This window comes from Lissotriton helveticus, chromosome 11 (assembly GCF_964261635.1).
Source record: "Lissotriton helveticus chromosome 11, aLisHel1.1, whole genome shotgun sequence".
NCBI lineage: Eukaryota > Metazoa > Chordata > Amphibia > Caudata > Salamandridae > Lissotriton > Lissotriton helveticus.
This window is the reverse complement of record NC_136072.1, coordinates 1,145,154,812-1,145,175,833: the sequence shown is the minus strand read 5'-3', so window position 1 is coordinate 1,145,175,833 and position 21,022 is coordinate 1,145,154,812. Positions and strand designations below refer to the sequence as shown.

The window sequence follows — 21,022 nt, the reverse complement described above, 5'->3', positions numbered from 1 at the left end:
AAGGACTGTGCTCTCTGTGCATTTTTACTATTGGGAAGTGGATATTTTGGGGACAAGTCACAAAAAGCCTTCATGAGTACTCCAAAATTACTACCCATACACCTTTGTGAATTGGGCCCATATTATTGTAGATTCACATGCTCTGCACTCTCCTGCCATCTGGTGTTTTTAATTTTTTTTATTAGCATTTCAATTCAACATCTCTCAAATATATCGGTTCACAACAATACACGTGCACAATTCAAAACTTAACACGTCCTCACAGGAGTCAGGTGAGGCCTGTCCGCCTACTCCAGTGTTTAATATAGCGTTATCCATAACAGCCCAGTATGTGTCCGAGGTTGATGTGGTGGAGTTTAGAGCCAATGTTATACAGTGATGGCGGCCTAGTGTTGCCTATTAAACTCGTAATTTGTATCTTGTAATCATATATCATTCGGTATGAGGAAGGGAGCCCCTAAGGGAAGTGACCCAGATTATATAATCCAGAATATAACTACGTATGAACAGTTGTTCGGTGCAGGGTGGCATCAGTGGTCTGGAGTGGTGTGGCTCACTGGTTAGAGGCAGCAGACCCGTAAGCAGAGAACGGCCCGGGACCAGGGTTCAATTCCCGACGCGGCAGGGTCGTGGACCAGGGTCAAAAACGGACTCGATAATTCTCGTCTCGGTGCCTACTCTAACCAGGGAACACACTCGGCAACTCTGGGCATTAAGCTTGCCTCATCTCTACAACGGCCCCCCACAGATGCCGGGGATGCCTGGTTTCACCTTGGAGATACCCAGAAAGGGACCATCTCACAGGGAAAACCAGGACGGGTTCCCCAGCGGTCTTCAGTGCCAGGATACTCCATGGAGTCGCAGTGCGCTTTACAAGTACACCCAGATTTACATTTACATCAGAAGATAGGAGTCCGTCAGGAGGAAAGAAAAGGGTCGTGGTGGCGCCAGGCTGGGGGAGAGTTATAGGGGGCTCACAGATCTGCATCAGTGATCTTTGAACCCACAGTTTGTTATTGGGTTGGTTTGCCCTTCAAGTGGGCCATGGAGTGTGGCAGAGCCACGGTTTACTTTGGAATATTTCAAGATATTTTTCTTTAAAGAATACTTTCATTTTTGTATGTCCACTGAGTGGTGGTCCATAAGCACATTCCCACAACCCAGAATGCACCAGGACAGAGATTTTTCCACACCAAGAAGCTGCTCTGTGTCGGCGTGTGTATTGTACACCAGTACAACGCTGTTATGCACCACTGCACCTGGCCGCATTAGTGCCGCTGGAGGTGATCTGCTGGTGCTGCCTTGGACCCTGCCCTATCCTCATCTTAAAGTGTCAACTTTTTAAACGTAAAAGTATTTCTCATGCAAAACGTACTTACCTGACCGTATTGATTCTGGTGCCTAAACATATATAAAGATGCCTGTTATTTTTATAAATTGGTGCGGATCTCCTTCTTCAGTCGTGTGCATAATTGATTGACTACTGAGTATTTGCCGATGTCTAACACTCCTCTCTGATTAGCCTAAGGCTGCACGACCACACAACCCCCTAAAGAGCGTCTTGGGACTGCTAGAGCAAGCCCCTGTCCACTAGTAAGGAAATACCTGAACTCTTCATACAATACACAACAAGCATTTGCAATGCAATAGGTCTCGCATTAGGAAAGTTTGAGCTATTGGTCTTGTAAATGACAATTTTTTTGTTTATGTGTTGCTTTTGAAAATTGCTAAATTAATAGCTTTGTCATTTACAATGCCAATAGTTATACCTTTCGCAAATGTGACACCTATAGCATTTGTAATGCAACATGTTTTGTATTTACGTGACTTAGATGTATTGATATTACAAATAACAATGGCTTTTAATTTTTCAAAATAATGAATACTTAAATAAAAGTGATTGTAATTTACAATGGCAATAGCTTAAACTTTTGTAAATAACTTTTGTGAAGATTATGTTCAGTATATTTTATTGTGACGAAAATCCAAGAACAGAAGTGAAATATTAACATCTTTTTGTGACATTTGTAATAAAGCTTGAAACATTGAGAGAGCATATTTGAACCAGTGATGCTGTGGTGGTGCTGAGTAATGCTGTGGTTGCGAAGAGTGATGCTGTGGTTGTGAAGAGTGATGCTGTGGTTGTGCTGAGTGATGCTGTGGTTGTGCTGAGTGATGCTGTGGTGGCGCTGAGTGATGCTGAGTGGTGCTGTGGTGGTGCTGAGTGGTGCTGTGGTGGTGCTGAGTGGTGCTGTGGTGGTGCTGTGGTGGTGCTGAGTGGTGCTGTGGTGGTGCTGAGTGGTGCTGTGGTGGTGCTGAGTGGTGCTGTGGTGGTGCTGTGGTGGTGCTGTGGTGGTGCTGAGTGGTGCTGTGGTGGTGCTGAGTGGTGCTGTGGTGGTGCTGAGTGGTGCTGAGTGGTGCTGTGGTGGTGCTGAGTGGTGCTGAGTGGTGCTGAGTGGTGCTGAGTGGTGCTGTGGTGGTGCTGTGGTGGTGCTGAGTGGTGCTGGGGTGATGCGATGGATAGTGAGGGCGATAGATAGATAGAGGGAGGGCGAGAGATAGAGGCAGGGTGAGAGATAGAGGCAGGGTGAGAGGGCGAGGGATGGAGTGTGGGCGAGGGATGGAGTGTGGGCGAGGATGGAGTGTGGGCGAGGATGGAGTGTGGGCGAGGATGGAGTGTGGGCGAGGATGGAGTGTGGGCGAGGATGGAGTGTGGGCGAGGATGGAGTGTGGGCGAGGGATGGAGTGTGGGCGAGGGATGGAGTGTGGGCGAGGGATGGAGTGTGGGGCGGGGGATGGAGTGTGGGGCGGGGGAGGGATGGAGTGTGGGGCGGGGGAGGGATGGAGTGTGGGGCGGGGGAGGGATGGAGTGTGGGGCGGGGGAGGGATGGAGTGTGGGGCGGGGGAGGGATGGAGTGTGGGGCGGGGGAGGGATGGAGTGTGGGGCGGGGGAGGGATGGAGTGTGGGGCGGGGGAGGGATGGAGTGTGGGGCGGGGTAGGGATGGAGTGTGGGGCGGGGTAGGGATGGAGTGTGGGGCTGGGGAGGGATGGAGTGTGGGGCTGGGGAGGGATGAAGTGTGGGGCGGGGGAGGGATGAAGTGTGGGGCGGGGGATGGATGGATGGAGTGGGGGATGGATGGATGGAGTGGGGGATGGATGGATGGAGTGGGGGATGGATGGATGGAGTGGGGGATGGATGGATGGAGTGGGGGATGGATGGATGGAGTGGGGGATGGATGGATGGAGTGGGGGATGGATGGATGGAGTGGGGGATGGATGGATGGAGTGGGGGATGGATGGATGGAGTGGGGGGATGAATGGATAGAGTGGGGGGATGAATGGATAGAGTGGGGGATGGATGGATAGAGTGGGGGATGGATGGATAGAGTGGGGGATGGATGGATAGAGTGGGGGGGGTGGATGGATAGAGTGGGGGGATGGATGGATAGAGTGGGGGGATGGATGGATAGAGTGGGGGGATGGATGGATAGAGTGGGGGGATGGATGGATAGAGTGGATGGATGGATAGAGTGGGGGGATGGATGGATAGAGTGGGGGGATGGATGGATAGAGTGGGGGGATGGATGGATAGAGTGGGGGGATGGATGGATAGAGTGGGGGGGATGGATGGATAGTGGGGGGGATGGATGGATAGAGTGGGGGGATGAATGGATGGATAGAGTGGGGGAATGGATGAATGGAGTGGGGGGATGGATGGATGGAGTGGGGGGGATGGATGGAGTGGGGGGATGGATGGATGGAGTGGGGGGATGGAGTGGGGGGATGGATGGATGGATGGAGTGGATGGATGGATGGAGTGGATGGATGGATGGAGTGGGGGGATGGATGGAGTGGGGGGATGGATGGAGTGGGGGGATGGATGGAGTGGGGGGATGGATGGAGTGGGGGATGGATGGATGGATGGAGTGGGGGATGGATGGATGAGTGGGGGATGGATGGATGAGTGGGGGGGATGGATGGATGGGATGGATGGATGGAGTGGATGGATGGAGTGAGTGGGGGATGGATGGAGTGAGTGGGGGATGGATGGAGTGAGTGGGGGATGGATGGAGTGAGTGGGGGATGGATGGATGGAGTGGGGGGATGGATGGATGGAGTGGGGGGATGGATGGATGGAGTGGGGGGATGGATGGATGGAGTGGGGGGATGGATGGAGTGGGGGGATGGATGGAGTGGAGGGATGGATGGAGTGGGGGGATGGATGGATGGAGTGGGGGGATGGATGGATGGAGTGGGGGGATGGATGGATGGAGTGGGATGGATGGAGTGGGATGGATGGAGTGGGATGGATGGATGGATGGATGGAGTGGGATGGATGGATGGATGGAGTGGATGGATGGAGTGGGGGGATGGATGGATGGAGTGGGGGGATGGATGGATGGAGTGGGGGGATGGATGGATGGAGTGGGGGGATGGATGGATGGAGTGGGGGGATGGATGAGTGGGATGGATGGAGATGGATGGATGGAGTGGGACGGATGGATGGATGGAGTGTGGGGATGGATGGATGAGTGGGGGGATGGATGGAGTGGGGGGATGGATGGACGGAGTGGGGGGGATGTATGGATGGAGTGGGATGGATGGATGGATGGAGTGGGGGATGGATAAACAATTTATGTTATTAGTGTAATAAATTGTAAATATTATTAAGTATATATTATATATGTTATATGTATATGTTTAATTTTTTTCCATTATATGTATTACTTATAATTTAAAACATATTTTTAACTATGTTTATTTTAATTATATGTATTATATATTTAATTTTATATTATTTTTAAACATGACAAAAACCAATATTTTTTTACAACAATATTTTTTACAATGATTTTTTGGGGGATATTTTTGTATTTACCGTAATGTAGATAGGACTTTTATATTCTTGACGTCGATATTCCACCTCCAAAATTTTTGACGTCGATATTTTCGCCATCAATATTCTGTCAGTTATTCCATTTGTTTATAGTTAATAGACATGTTTTACTGATAAACTTAAAGCTCAGACTCCACAGAACAACCTACGGGCATATAGGTTGCCACAACCTATTCTATTGAGCTCCCTCCCACAAACTCCCTCAAAGCTAGATTTTTCACCTCCCCCATATATTGATTCATCTAATGCTATAGATACAATTTTCCCCATCACAAAATATTTCGTAGGTTTAATCAGTTTTTCATAAGAGCCAAGGCTATTGCCTTTTTAGCAGTGTGGTGTATGTAAACTAGCCAGATAATGGTATCCTTCATTATTAGGGGTGAGTGAAATTCTCGTATTTTTCTTTTGTGTAATTATATGAAATTTGGGAAAATTGTGTGAAATTGCATGAACTACAAAAACGATACTTGGCGCAATATTTCGACACAAACTGCATCCTTGAATCCATTTTAGACGTGAAGATTAATTTGGGCCTGAAAAACGTAGCACAAAAACACAAGGTGCGAACAGCAGCTGCTTGTTTTCTAATTGTTCCTGTGCGATCATGCTAAACGTGGCATAACAGCATAATTTGGGGAATTTCCCATAACAAGTGTAACACGAAATTAAGGTGACATGTGATTGCACCTGGACCTGCTTACAATAGTACCCGAATATGAACTTTTCTTCACCATTGCCAGTTATTTCCCCAAAGGTGCCAAGCACAGCTACAAGGCTTCTTCTAACTTTTTCCCAAACTCACTGTTACAACTTTGTCTTAGCTGATTTCCAACCCATTTTTTTTGTTAGAGAGTTTTATATAGCACAAACTCAATTGGAAGGTATCAGCACGCTTTGCATGAGCACCAGTTACACTACAGACTGACACGTTCATTTTTTTAGGCACAGAGAGATTAATTGATTTACCCAGAATCACAGGATGTTGAGCGTCGCTGGCGCTGCAGACACTTGAACCCAGCTCCCCAGCTTCGAAGCAGAGTGCTCTAGCCGTTACTCTACATCCTTTCCCCTCTAATAATATTTAGGCTTGTTTCAATGTTTCGTAAATTGGCTGCTGTAAGCCATCCGGTGATTGCGGATGGAATTAGGGCCCTCACCTGTCATGTGCGCTTTTACCACACGCATTAGCGACCAGCATAAACAACATAAACAAATGGAATAGTGCGAGAAGCCGTCATTCGTTGTATATTGCCTTTGGGTGATTTACTCTTCCAAACTGGACATGGACACCCTATTAATGGATGTAATAATCTATCTTTCGATTAACAGATGCAGTTTGCTTTCCAGTCCCTCGTGGCGTACTAAATCGAAAGCAGAGGACACACGTATGAAACACACCTGCAGGTGTTGCCTTTTCCTTTAGTTGTCTGTGGTTTTTGAAGATCCCTAAACTGACGCACGGCCGCCCTTGTATAAATAAAAACACAATTTGCACTTCACGAAGTACTCCAGCATAGATTTCTCACTCTTTTAAACATGAAAGCCAACACTTCCCAGCGCATTCCCAGTGCTGTCACGAAGTGAGATAAACATGTATAAAGAAACAGTCCCATGATGTTTAATGCAAGGGCCGGTGCTCAGGGAATGCATAGGGTAATACATAAACATTACAGTAGCATTCTCTATTAGAAGGCCTGGCACCACTGGTTATAGAATCACAGGGTATAGTTCTAACAGTATTATATAACAAGCTCTTGGCATTGCTGTGGGGGGGGAGGAGAAATGCGAGACACGGCCTGGCGGCCGTGAAGTGTGAAGCAGTGGGCGGGGGAGGAGAAATGGGAGGCACGGCCTGGCGGCAGTGAAGTGTGAAGCAGTGGGCGGGGGAGCCCTTTGAAGTGAAGTCGACGGAGGCAGGCGGCTCGGGAGCGAGGGAAAAGCGCGTGCTTGTGTTCACGTGAACTGTCGGAAATCCGGCCGATGGTTTGAGAACTTATTTTGCCCACTAAAATTCTCCCAATCCATTCCTTGCTGAATGGGATAGGCGAGCCCTAAAAATGAGGTATTTCGTGCAAAGAGCCAGCTTCCTACAGTAACTCAATCCTTTGTCGTTATTTTTGATCCAAAATAATCAATAAATACGTGACGTTATCTAAACTTAGATTGGACTTCAAAATTATTTATTTTAGTCCTACTGTTATGTAACTTGTGAAAAAGACACAAAAACACTTTCCACTGCAGGATGGGATTTGCTGAACAAGCCATGTTACCAAACGTGGGACATAGATATAATTTTGGAAAATCCTATTGGCAATGGAAGAGCTGTGATTGATGGATGTTTCTTAGTAAATGTTATTTAAACGTTTTGGCAGAATCCTTCTTTTTTTGCATATTATGTATAAAAGTACCTTGAAATGATAGAACCCATGTAGTTCACAAGTGAATATAATATAATTCTGTGTGCATAGTGTTTAAAGAGTCACAAGATGCTACTTTCTAATCATCTAGCAAGATGCTCCTATGCATAAGAGAACATTTAATGGTACTGCACTAGTCCTAGGCAATTACTTTATGCCATGGTGATTTTAAACAGACTTCAAAGAAATGCAAAGAAAAGTCAAGGAAGTTGGGTCTATAGTACAAAAAATATGTAATAACAAACACCATTAGAAATCTCAGTGCAAGGTGATTTCACTACATAGCGGTTCTAAGGAAAATCCTTAATTAGTTTAGTAAGGAATGCACAATCTTTATATATATAAGACAGCAACATAAAACATCTGGGAAACACAGCCGCAACACGAAATGCATTTGCTTCTTCAATGCATGCCCACCAAGGCCCTGGCGCTTAATATAGTGACAGGTTAGGCCCCCGCTACCACAAACTATATTCCTATGAGCCTCATTCACTTACTGTAGCTTGTCGGCTTCAGCCTGGAGGGCCTGGACGAGCTGCTCCTTTGCCTGTAGTTCTTTCTTCACCTCGCTCAGCTCCAGTGCTGCTGCTCGGTAGTGCCGGCGGTTATGCGCTGCTTCAGCCTTAGCTGCAGCTACCTACAAACAAATCCAGAAGTAACTGTTATGTGCTTTTGTCTGCAAGCCCCATTTTCACCCACATTTGAGAGTGAGTGAGTGAGTGAGTGAGTGTGTGTGTGTGTGTGTGTGTGTGTGTGTGTGTGTGTGTGTATGTGTGTGTATATATATATATATATATATATATATATATATATATATATATATATATATATATATATATATATATATATATATATATATATATATATATATATATATATATATATATATATATATATGCGCACAAAACTCCTTCCACAAGAAAAGAAGAAACAGATTCCCAGGAGGACCAGGTAGGAGACGCCTCTTTATTGTAAACTTTGCGAATGCATTTCGGCAGCTTAACTGCCTTCCTCAGCGCCCAAAGCGTCCCGTGAATGAAGCAACACGCTGTGTGTGAAATCCTCTCAGTTATGCTGATTGATGCATGACAGCTCCGCCCTTCTACTGAAGTCCCCACACCTGTGAGCAGTTTCAAGTGTGGCTCGGAACTGCAGGTCCCAGAATGCAGCATGAATGCTGTTTGGACCCACTGTGCAGGGAAATGACTGGATAGCACAAAGTCATTGCGGGCTGGCAAGAGAGGCTCGTGAAGTCTTTAGGAAAGATGAAAGTTCGTATATATATATAGGAATTTTTCTGAAGGGCAAACCAGGCCTGGAAAGGCGCTGGAACCCTGCACTGCGGTGATGTAAGCACTTGGCATACAATAATCAAAATGACTTGTACAGTGATTGGTATCTGGTTGCTCACAACTATCAAAGGTATTAGGGGACAATCTTATACTAGTTCATGTAAAGACATGAGAGGGTGATAGTGATAATTGCACATGGAGAAGTGAAGCTGGAGTACTTGGGTTCAAGGGGAGTTTGCAGGCTGGTCAGGGATCTAGATCGAAACCTTGCCTCAAAGCAAGCTGGGCTCCAGTAGCGGCATGATGATTGATTCTTAGCGAATATGCTGTAAAAGAGGGCCAGCATGACCATGGAAACTCTTTGGTATATAGTTAATACTGATCAGCAATCAGTAGCGCATGCCCACTATAAGAAAGGTGCTCCATCTCCAGCTCCACAGAACACAACAGGGCTTAGAGAAGCTTAATAGAGAGCAAATCTACTTTCGGCACCTGCCGGACCAAGAATTCTGAGGGCCGGACAGCTTTCAAGTTTTATCCAGTAAGTGGAAGTGCTTCTCACGGGTCACACACAATGACCTCCTGTGGTTCCAGTGACAAAGGACAGGGATCTCTTTAACCAGTAGACAGTTGGAACTGGAACATGTTCTGAAACATTGGCTGAAGATACAGAACAAGAAATGTATCATTACAGAAGAACCAGTGGCAATAGCGGCCTGTTCTGCAGTCCTGGCTGAGGAGTAGACAGGTTCAGCCAGCCACCTACTCCGATCTGTGTCCTGGTATTCGGGGAAACTATCACTTACAATTTGGAAGGTAGTTATTAAGTAACCAGAGAATTTTGGGAACAACTAAGCACACCAGCCTCAAGGGTAACTGCCTCTATTCCAATCGTAAAGTATCAATTATAACTACAGTGTATTCTATCTTGCCTCTGCACCTATGAGCTGTTCTGTAGTATGCCTGTTGCAAAGTAAACATCAACATAAAATGATACGCTAGATAATCTGTGAATCACGGTCGCAAAAGTATGATGAGGATCCAAGTTCTTCACAATCAATCCAAGATGCTGCACATTAATATTAAATAAATTGGTTGACGAGAAGGAACCCTGTGGAATATTGCAGCTAGCAGAAAACTCCGAGCGAAATAGAGCAAGCTGCGATTATTACACATAGGATAACCATGATAGGGCAGCACCAATAATACCCACCACCCCACGGAGAGAAACAAAATACTAGGGTCGACTATATCATAGAATATAAAAAAATGGAGGAGTTGAAAAGCTTTGAATGAGTTATAGAATGGACTTAAAGGGATATAACTGTAGACACTGAAACAATAGTCTTACAGAAAAGAGGTCTGTATTTAGGGAAAGACAGTGTGCTCTCTCCTGTTCCTGGGCATGGCTTCTCCACACTGCCACTGCAGTAGTGGGGTGTGGCTCCATCCACCTCAGCGTTCAGCTGGTGCCTTTATGGCATGCAGCCTTCGTACCTGGTCACCGAAAGCGCTGGAAGTAGCTGAGTTGAGCTGCGCCCCCTCATCACTGCTGGGCCACATAGTGGTCAATTGATCGACCAATTAAAGGCTTAAGATGGCCACTAAAGGACTAGGAGTCGCAGTCGATGCAGGTCTCCCAGCTGCAGGTGTGTTATTTTTTAATCCTTGGGTCTGTTTGGGTGGCCACCGAGGTTGTCTTTCAGTGCTCTCCCCCGGTGTGGCCCCTCACAGCAGTTTCACTTCGTATCTCTGCTCCTCTCACGTCGTCCATTTTACAGCTCCTGCGTAGGCTCAGCATAGTTCTCACTCTACCTCTGGTGACTCTATGGTGACTTCTGAGCCCAGGTGAGGTGCAGAGGCAGGCTGGCGGCATGGTGTATTGAAACTGTAAAGGAGCACTACAGGGGAGTAGTTGGCGTACTTGGTTTCCAGGTGTTCCAGAGGATTGACGGATTATAGAATAATGGTAATGACACAATATGTCTTTAAGGCTCACAGATGCACAGCCTCATAGCCTCGCAGGCCTTTCAGTTTTTCCTTCCTGGAAGAAAGCAACGGGTTCCAAGTATCACTTCAAAGCCTAGTTGCTGTTCTCAACACAGCCAAAGTCAGCTTAGACTGGGGTGTACATGCTGGCCTGGGAGGCCCCCATTTGCCGCATGTAGACATTAGCGCCGAAGCACATCGCTGCCCTTGGCGAGCACTGACTAGCTCCTTGGAGCTTACAACTTTAAAGGAAGTCGTGTGCTTCGGTGAGATGTTTGATGTTGGGCATTGGTGCTGTGTAGGGGGAGACAGCCACGACAACGCGGGCTTTACACCGCGCTGCCATCACAATGCAAGTCGTTACAACAACTTGCGCTGGAGGGCGCTCTTGGTAAAGGAATAGTTTTATTTTCTATTCCAACACTTTCCCTACTGTTACGTGGGCTGGAGTTGGAATAGAAAATTAAACTATTCCACAATCCAGCGCCTCCAGTGCAAGTTGTTGTAACAACTTGCGTTGTAATGGATGCGTCGTAATGGCACCGCGTGGTAAAGCCCGCGTTGTCATGACATACATCCCTGTGTAGGCATGTCCATAGCGGCATAGCCAAGAGTGCTTGCGTTGTGCAGAAGAGGACAGTGAGGAGGGGTGGTGACTATTGCTCCTGGTTGCTGGTGGTTCAACAAGACAGTGACACTTGTTATTTAACCTGTGGAAGTTAATAGCCCTTCTGGAGGGTAAGGAAAGATAAAGGAAGGACAAAAGAAAAGGTAAAGAATAAAGATCAAAGGACAAGGAGAAATAAAAGAAGGATAAAAGGAGGGAATAAGAATAAAGGAGGCTGAGGCAGTAACAGGAGACTGAGTGAGCCCACCTTGAAGAATATTTTTCAGCTTACTTTAGACCAACATTACTAGCAAATTTGAAAGGGCCAAGTTCTACTATATACACAGGGTGAGATCCGGGAAGCTAAGCTCGCTTTCAATGGTGTCGTGGAGAAGTAGGAAATCAAATGCCGCACTTAAGAAAACGAAAGTGCCCACCAAAAATCTTTTGCATGTGTCAACTTATAACCTAAAAAGAGTTAAAAAAATATATAATATTTCAACTTAAACCATTTTTCTTTCTTTTTTGACAGATTCTAATATAGCAACCCCAAACTCAGCTTATAATAGCAGTTTGAGGTTTGGTGAGGGGAAACCGAAAGACAACGGAAGAGATTGCTATTTCATCAGACAACAATTACCAAAACTCGCAGTATCTACTAATGAGAACATTATCTGTTGACCTATCTCAGGAATGCCCCTTGATGGAAAAAAGAGTTGCCAAAAGTGGCTCTCAGCAGCCAAACAGATGTAGGGTCAACCAGGACTGCAACTGCAGTTTCCATCTCGGCATCCAAGGAAGAGGCTTCTGTGAAGCAGGCCCAAACTGCTGACCATTCGATCCATCCAAGTTCCTCATTATGCAGCACCAGTCGGATCCTAGAAAGCTCTGACACATCTCTTAATACCCGTCCAGAGTCTTAGCAGTTCATCGAAGAAGCCTAACCTGTAAGCTATATAGAGGCTTTTGGTCCTAATCAGATCGAATATTATATGTATATTTCTGCACCAGAAAACCCTTTTGCCTTAAATAAACCAGCCACTGAAACAGCAAGTTCGAATAAACATTCATATCCCAAAAAGGCTCAGGTAGTTTACTATTTCATGACATTGGTACGGTGCTGCTGAACACGCTGCAGGCAGCAGTTGAAGCTATGTGGTACCATTCAGACAAAATGTATAATGTTTTATATAGCGCGAACAAGATCCCGAAAGATATCAGAGCGCTTTACAGTAGTATAAAAGAGAGGACATGAATGAGGTCTCAACATCAATTGGTTAGATATCCTTTGAATTATTATTTTTCAGGCTGTTCTCGCTCAGCACCCAAGGATTGTTCGGTCCATTTAATTTGGCTTTATAAATCTGACCACCTATCCATCAATTAGAAGAGCAATTCCAATGATGGGTACAGTATGAAGAGAGTGAGTTCCTCACCAGCAGCATGCCTGTTGATGTTAAATCATAGCCTGTGCATTAAAAGGTGTTGTCTATTCAATTATTTAAATATTTATTCGTTCTATATTTCTTCATATATGTCATTTCTGTATGATTTATTTAAATAACAAATGTAATGTATCTATTGCTGCTTTTTTACTTGCACAGATGTCATCTATTTATTTCTAATCTTATTGCTTTCTTATCTTTATTCTCATTATGTATTCTCATTGTAAAATTCAATAAAAAATGGCAACAAAAAAATGGTGCGAGGTCTAACCCAGCTGGCATTCTGTACATCCTCAATATTTATGTCAGAATCATTGGAAGAAAAGGAGAGGCACTGATAATTCCAATAATTATATAATAAGAGGCATGCTTTTCAAAATCTTTGTCGAAGGAGGGTCTTCAGGTGGCTTCAAGTGTTTGTTTCAGTTTTGTCCTTATGTGGCATCATAGAGGGGCCGGTGTTTTACAACATATTTGTGTGTTGCACGAGCTTTGACATCCCCATAACATGAAACAAAATGTGTTCATTATGAGAAGGATTGGGTCTAGACTAGAGTAAGACAACATTAAAAACAATAAAAGATGCCAACCAGCTGCCATCAAGAAAACCCAACATGGTTCTGTTACTGTACTCCTGACCGCAAGATTTATCGCTTGTAAGCAGTGAGATAGGCACATATGGGGGGTGGGGAGGGGGGGTCCGACAGCTATACCAGAGCGCTGCACTAGTCAGGTAGAAAATGCATCTTAAAAAAATCATAGGGTAGAAGCTCACTACTGTCATACGAGTGATGACATCTGTTTAGAGACTGAAGTTGTGCTGTGGGAGGGATACACGTGCCATTATATAAACCTCATAAACGCTGCCATCCATCCATCACATGCTCACGGAAAGAATAGAAGCAGGCAGAGATCCCACGCCGCCCATCTTTTACAAAGTGGATGCTACAGACACGAATTTGGCCTTATGTGTCCTTGAAGCCACTATTTACATAGTGTTGTTTTTACAGACCCCTACAAGAAGACCGGCAAAATGCCATCGGTAAGTCCACTCGAGCCCCTAAGGCTCTTATTTGGCCTGGCTTCAAATGGCATCCATCAGTGCATTTGAAATGGAATAGTGACCAATGCTACACGGGCGGCATAGTCAGCCTTCCGTACTTGAAGTTCTCTTTTCCATAGCATCACATGCGCCTGCCAGAGTCGGAATGTCCTCCCCCAGAGGCCAACAAGGGTTTGACATGTATCCTTGCTCTAATCAAACCCATTTGCACTTGGCATTGCCGTAAACACAAGTCCACCTGTACATGCCGTGTCCCAGTCCTCATTGGCACGCCAGCATTTGGCATGCTAAGGTCATCAACGTCTCAACTGCACTTCACCAGCCCCCAGGACCCAACTGGGCTACTTGTCATCCACACTGCGCTGGCCCAACAAGACCCCACGGGCTCATATTTACTTGGCATGCCCAAGGCCCAGATGCACCTACAAATAATTGTGCATTTAGTACGAGCAAAATGGATATGCAACTAAATATACTAAATAAAATAGCTGCCTACTTTGCTGGGATAAATCATAAGCTCAACAACTTAAACAGCCTTATAACACGAGTGCAAAATCAGTCACCTCTGATTTAAACACAATGCCACTGCTCACCGATTTTAGAACAGTTAAGCATCCTGCCCATTGTCATAAGTACCTTAATATCGGATCTAAGAAGCAATAATGAAATCTCTCCGGATAACGGCAACTAACGGCTACAACTGCAGTCCAGGCTCCAGCAGTTTATAGCAACAAATTTACCAGAATATTTAGATCATTTCCACCCTCACATTGGTATTTCAGACACATAAAACACAAATGTAAGCAGTACCAGTTAGGTTATTTGCCAAAACTCCTCAAGATGGCATAAAATGTACCCCACAATTTTGGTCAACGAGCTAGCAAAAAGCCAATTGGATGTGGAGGAGGATGGAAAAGCGTGCTGTTCTGGCCCTGAGCTATGGGACGGTCTGATTTTCATATCAGGGTGCTTCCCACTTCCATTCCTTCAGGGATGCCACAGACCCACTTCAAACAATCCCCTCCTGAACTGTCTCACATCTAGAAGTAAATTAGTTCTGTATAAGCTACATGAATAAAAAGGATCTGTTTCTTTATAAATATCCAAGCCGCTGTGCAAAAATTTCTCAGTTTATTTCCCCCTCCCCCATAGGAACCAACTCACAATCTCAATGACTGCTGTGACTTCTTACCTTTCTTTTTTGACGATACTCCAACCAAACTAAACAAAGAGTGTAAATGTATTGCACACAAATATTTGAATCCTATGGATGGGCTGACAGGCTTGGACGCTCTACCCGAGGGCAGCCTGCAGACGCATTCTCTTGTGCAGACCAGTAGCTGGCCACAATGCCATTCTTTTAAGGACAGTAAGATGCAGTGTGGGATCCTAGCCTTGCTGCTTGACATTCAGTCTGTACAAGCATAAGAAAGGGCATGCTCAGTTTCTTCTGCAGACCAAAACATTCTGAAAGAGATCTGACAAATCACCAGGCTGCTATCAGAGAACGTGTTCCAAAAACATCTACTTCCAACCTCTGGACATCATGTCACTCGGTCACTATAAACAAACGACATATGATGACGTACAGAAGATAACATGCGCGATATTAGAAGGATCAGCTTGTGCATGGTTTTAGAGAAACTAAAACTAGAACTTGATTTCACTGAAAGTGACCCAACCTTTGCAAAAGGGTTCTTATTTTTGCTGAAGGAAAATGCAGCTGCAGAAAACACAGCCGGGGATGTTCAACAATCCGTTTGTACACATGCTTGCGGTTTCAGCCACAGTAGAAAAATCGAGATGATCAGAGCACTGAACTCAGAACAAGGCGTGCCAGACCTTTCCACTAGAAGCAGTTGTCGAAGGGAAATGCCACACAAAGCTAACGTTTTTAGATGCATTCTCCTTTCGAGGACTTATGTGAACCATGTGTATTATATATATATCTAAGAAACCTTCAGGAGAGATCTCCAGAAACTGCATCCCATCGTCCTCAGATCACAGCTTTGTTGTGCTTATAAGCCAAAACCAACACAAATGGTGCAAAATCCATTAATGGAAGGAGGGGAGCACAAAAGAAGTAACTTGAAATCGCCCTTTGGACTGAGGTTTCTAAATTTCTAGAGCTCTTGCATGATTAGCCAGCATGAATTCTTCTTTAGAGCAATACTGCGCTTACTTGTGGACGCAGCTTGGACAATGCTATATTGAGGTGTGCAGTGCTTAATTTGTGCTGGTGTTTTCTGGTGCTCGACACCAGAACTTATTTTTCAACACTGGCACTTATTCCTAATGATCCACAATATGGTGGCACTGTCAGTCTATTGTTTTGAATATCACATCGATAGACTGTTTACACATATAATGTAAATGTAAGTTAATATAAAAATACCTCATCAAGTCCGTTCGAACAGTTGCAGTGACATGGAATAATCAAAACGGGGACATTTTTGGGAATGTTTTGGTTATAAGGGTATAGTGGTTTTGTAATTTGGCAGTGCTGGCAGGTTGCAGAAGCTGCACTGGCGTGCCATGAAATACTTGACACTTATTTGTTTTACAAATTAAGCAGTGGAGGTCTGCATCAGTAATCCAAGTGAGCAGCATGCAGAGTGATATTTAGAGATATAGAGCATTCAACTGAATGAGGAGCTTGGGATGTGGAGGAAATGGCTGAAAAGAATCAAGATGAGTGAGCTGCTGGGGCTGCAGAGTTTAGGGGGTTCCAGTCAGACCCAATTATCTAGCACTACGTTAGACGTTTTTAAGTATCACAGTCATCCAACTTGTTGGCCTGAATATTTGTTATTATAATATGACATAATCCCAGCACCAACACTACACTTGTCAAACAACATGGCCAGTACCTGCTCGCGGAGTTGGTGAACCTGTCGTTTCTCCTTCTCAAGGGCAGTCTGCAAGGTCTGTACAAGTTGCTTCATCTGCTGGTCTTCCTCCTCTTTGCGCTTCAGAACCGCCTGCACCTGTGGCCGGATGAAAGTACAGCAGAACATGTTATTAAAGCACAGGAAAGCAGCAGACACACTGCATGCTTCTCACTCCAATGAAACATGTGCCAATACCACATAGATCCTGCAAAGGAAATCTTTGAAAATTAAATCAGAACTTCTCTATCATTCGCTGCAACAGCAAGGATCACAGAGGTGGTGGATGAGCCATCATACAGGCATCAAAGGAACAGCCCTTCAATGGTTCACCTCTCTCCTGAATCAACGCTCTCAACTAATCAAATTAAACAGCTCGACCTCAAAAGCAGCACCAGTCACACAAGGAGTCCCGCAAGGTTCAATCCGGTCTCCTGCTCTTTTCAACCTTTATATAGAACTCCTTGCTATAACCCTGAAACATGCCAAATTTGTCTTTCATCTCTATGCAAATGACACTCAACTCTATATGAGAATCTCATCAACCAAAGACATCCAGCACTTAAATAGCACTAGCGCCACTGTGAAATCCTGGTTGACCAACAACCATCTTAAGCTCAACACCAGCAAAATTTAATTTCTTCTCATCCAAGCCAAAGATACATCCTTTTCTGTAGATATCTGGCTTGATAACCTCACCGTTCGAAATGGACTCTGTCAATTCACTAGGAACCACACTGGACAGTCAATCGTGTGTATGAAGGAGCATGTTAATGCCTCTGCTAAAAGTGCCTTCTACATGCTGAAACACTTCAAAAGAAAAAGGCAAACCCTTCATCCCCATTGAAGACCTAAAGACTGTAGTGTAATCACTATTTGTCCCCAAGCTAGACTATGGTAATGCAACAATTGTAGGTGCCCAAAAACACACCTAGCCCCTTTGAAGCCACACTCCACACAGCAGCTAGACTACGGTCGAGGGAGAGACACTCAACTGGCTATCAATCGAGGCAAGAGCTATATTCAAAATTGTTATGTTCATTATATACTATGTCCTCGTGCTGGTTTGAGAGTCTCTGGGCTCGTGGAGGCATTTCCCTCGTGCCTCCGAGTCCAGGGTTCTTGGACAGAGCCGTTAGATGGAGATTCGAACTCGGCTCTGCTGGTCGGGTTTTTCTCCGTTGTTACTTTCTCAATAAAGAGATTATCTGTACCTGCTAGCTCCAGCTTCATCTTTCTTACAACATTTTATGGCGACGAGGGTGGGATCCGAACATTATGCATAACCCACAAAGCTCTTTACACGGAAACACCAGCCTACCTCGTAAATAAATGATCAAAAGCTGGACAAAGGAGACCTCTCCGAAGCTCTGACAGTCTTATCCAGTTTCCACCAAATTTTAGGAAACAGAAATCTTGCACCGACTCATTCTCCGGGAATATGGAAATCGCTAACTCAAGATTTATGTGACAATCAATCACTCCTTCACTTCAAGAAGAAACTGAAACAGCTCCTCTTCAACAAATTCTTAAACCCACAACCTTAAACCATCAGAATGCTTGGTTGGTTGGCTAACTCCCCACAACCTCTAAACATATCTGAGCAGCACTACCTCTGAGAAAACTGTGCCGCTACCCCCTCACTGTCACACCACCCTCTTTAGCTACCTTTAGCTACCTAAATATCTACTTTGTACTATTACGTATTTTATGTACTCCACATATAATCTCTACTCTTGCTGCTATACTAAATCTCTATTGCACTATTTATATATGTACTGTATCTATCTCTAAAGTGCCCTACATATATTTATATTCCTTAGCTACCGCATTTATCGTCTTACAGATCTACCCCAAAATGGTATCACCTGTATATACTGATGCCTGTTGTACTTTTCATTTTCATATGGTCACTATGTATCTATACTCATAAATGTAACTCATGCTGTTGCGGATGTGAATAATGTTGTTAAGCGCCCGGATACCTTCGGGTAAATTTTGCGCTACACAAAATGTGACAAATAAATAAATAACTTTTTAGTTTCCTTTTGTCCTAAGTTTTACTGCACACATCTTCCTCCTCCTGCACACATCTTCCTCCTCTCCAGAGCCACCCACACGATGGAAAAACAGTTTAGGGCTGATCATAAAACTCAAAAGGTTTGAAATGTATTTTTGGTTTTACACCTATGTTCCAAGGAAATTACCACAGTTTGTGGAATTCCAGGAAAACTTGTGGGTATTTTCCTGAGCAACACATATTCAACGTGTACCCATTCATGCAAAGTGAAATGTAACAGGTATACATTTCCACATGGAAAAGTAACATAAAAGTGCATTTGACCATAAAAACATTATTTTTGTTTTTTTAACATGGTAAACAATGTTCCTTGTGCATTAAGCCCTTCCAATACATCTTCATCGAATATGAAGGCGAGTCATTACCATTTCCACCATGAAAATACATGTACTTTCATCAAATGAGAGAAAAGCAACATACAATTGTACTTGTGTGAGAAACTACCTGCAGATGCATGGTGAGTACTTACAAAAGTAAGGGTTTGTCAGTGCTCACCAACTTTTGCCCAAAAATACTTGCTCAGAACAAATGTGCTTACATGGAAATTCCACCATACGGGCGGAACCGTTGTGTGAGCAAATCATATTTGCTAAAAAAAAATAAAAAAATACAACTGATTGCAGATTCTATGCACCAGAAAGCCTCTAAAACAATTCTTGATTCTGTGATTGGCAATTAGGATTTTCTCATGGACAAATAGGTTTTGACACAAATGTAGATGCAGCAAACGTTGTAAGATTTGGGACAATAAGGTCAGAAAAGCCAGTTATATACAACATAAAAACGGCAAAGGCTTACAACAGCAGCCCACAGAACACTACATGCAGCTACAAGAGGATATGGAGTTACTTGTAGTGTGGCATTAGGTTCGGGGAGTTTGTTACTGGATGGTCTTTCCCAGATATATCAACCGTGTACATAAGGCGCTCATGCGTGCAGAGATGATGCTAGATACGAGTGCCACATAGACATTGAAGACGGTGAGTCTTAACTGGTAGGTGCCAGTGAAGCTAAATTAATGCGCTAATGCAATGAAAAGCAAGATACCTCTCACCTGTATAATTTTGCAGTTCAATCAGTTTGTCTTTCACCCCATCCAAAAAGATAGCTGTATTATGCAACTAAAGTTGTTATAGCCACCTTTCAAAGTATTCTATTTTATTTTAGGTTTCAGATTTGTTTTTTTAACTAAAAGAGGTTGTACTCATCCATCTCACAGATTTATATTCGATCATGTGTTTGTCAATAGTTCAGCTTTCAACTTCAATAAAGACACTCTCTTCTGAGAAAACAAATTGCTAATTTTCTTTATAAATCACCCACTACCAATTAGTGTCCCTTAGAACATTGGGATTATCAATTAAGCAAGCAACATGCACTAATAACCTTAAGTGCTACTTTTTACGGTTGGGTCTTATTTTTAAATAACAGCCGATAGATGGGTGGGCACACAAATTTTTCTTGTTTGTATATTCATAAATACAACAACGCACATCCGCTTGAAATACCTGAAGGTTTAGCTGCACCAAGTCTGCTTCCCTCTTTGCCAGGGCTGTCTCCAGGATGTTGTTGTGCTCCCGCAAGGCAGTGTTAGCCTGTCCAAGACCCATCAGCTTCCCCTTTTCATGCTCTACCTCCAGCGAGAGCTTCTTATTGATTTCTTCCAGGCGCTTTATCTTCCGCCGAAACCCTCTTGATTCCTGAAGCTAGGACGTTCAATCACATAGTATGAAAAAGAGGTGGATGACCAAATATACCCTTGCGGGTTCGGGCAAATGTAGAAAAAAACACAAGTACCTGCAAGGGTTTTGTTTGTTTATGTTCTCAAAACTCAGACTTCACAGATCTATCTCATTATTTGTCTGATCCAACGTGATTTGGAGTCTGTATGATTAATTATAAGAATCAAAATTTGCCAAATTGTTAATTCACTGACAAACCTGTAAAATTTAAGAATTTAAAAGAACTAATAGCAACACGGGTAAGATTTCATATCCAAAAAATTATTCTTTATACATCAAATAAAGTGAAGGGTACAGATCAAAAAGATTCAATCAATGAAACAAATGAGCAAAGGAATGAAGAAATCTCCTAATGAACATTTGAATGATACAAGTCCAATCAAAGTTATTAAAATACAGACACTCCTATTAAATAATAGTGAGGGTCAAATACAAAATTAATTGAAACTGTAGAGATGGACCATCAAGTCCATCTCTACAGTTTCAATTAATTTTGTATTTGACCCTCACTATTATTTAATAGGAGTGTGTTTTTTAATAACTTTGATTGCACTTCTATCATTCAAATGTTCATTAGGAGATTTCTTCATTCCTTTGC

The 21,022-nt window shown here is 43.8% G+C and overlaps 1 protein-coding gene across 6 annotated transcripts in view; it reads right to left on the bottom strand.

Annotated features, from left to right (window-relative positions):
* Positions 1 to 21,022, bottom strand: part of GOLGA3 (golgin A3) — a 188,650-nt gene that overhangs the window by 16,150 nt on the left and 151,478 nt on the right. For all 6 annotated transcript variants that reach the window (XM_078667911.1, XM_078667908.1, XM_078667909.1 and 3 more), the window contains 3 exons: positions 20,191 to 20,388; positions 16,585 to 16,701; positions 7,816 to 7,955 (listed from right to left, as the gene is read on the bottom strand). In XM_078667911.1, the coding sequence (XP_078524037.1) occupies positions 7,816 to 7,955; positions 16,585 to 16,701; positions 20,191 to 20,388 (455 nt within the window). The remainder of the gene's footprint in view (positions 1 to 7,815; positions 7,956 to 16,584; positions 16,702 to 20,190; positions 20,389 to 21,022) is intronic.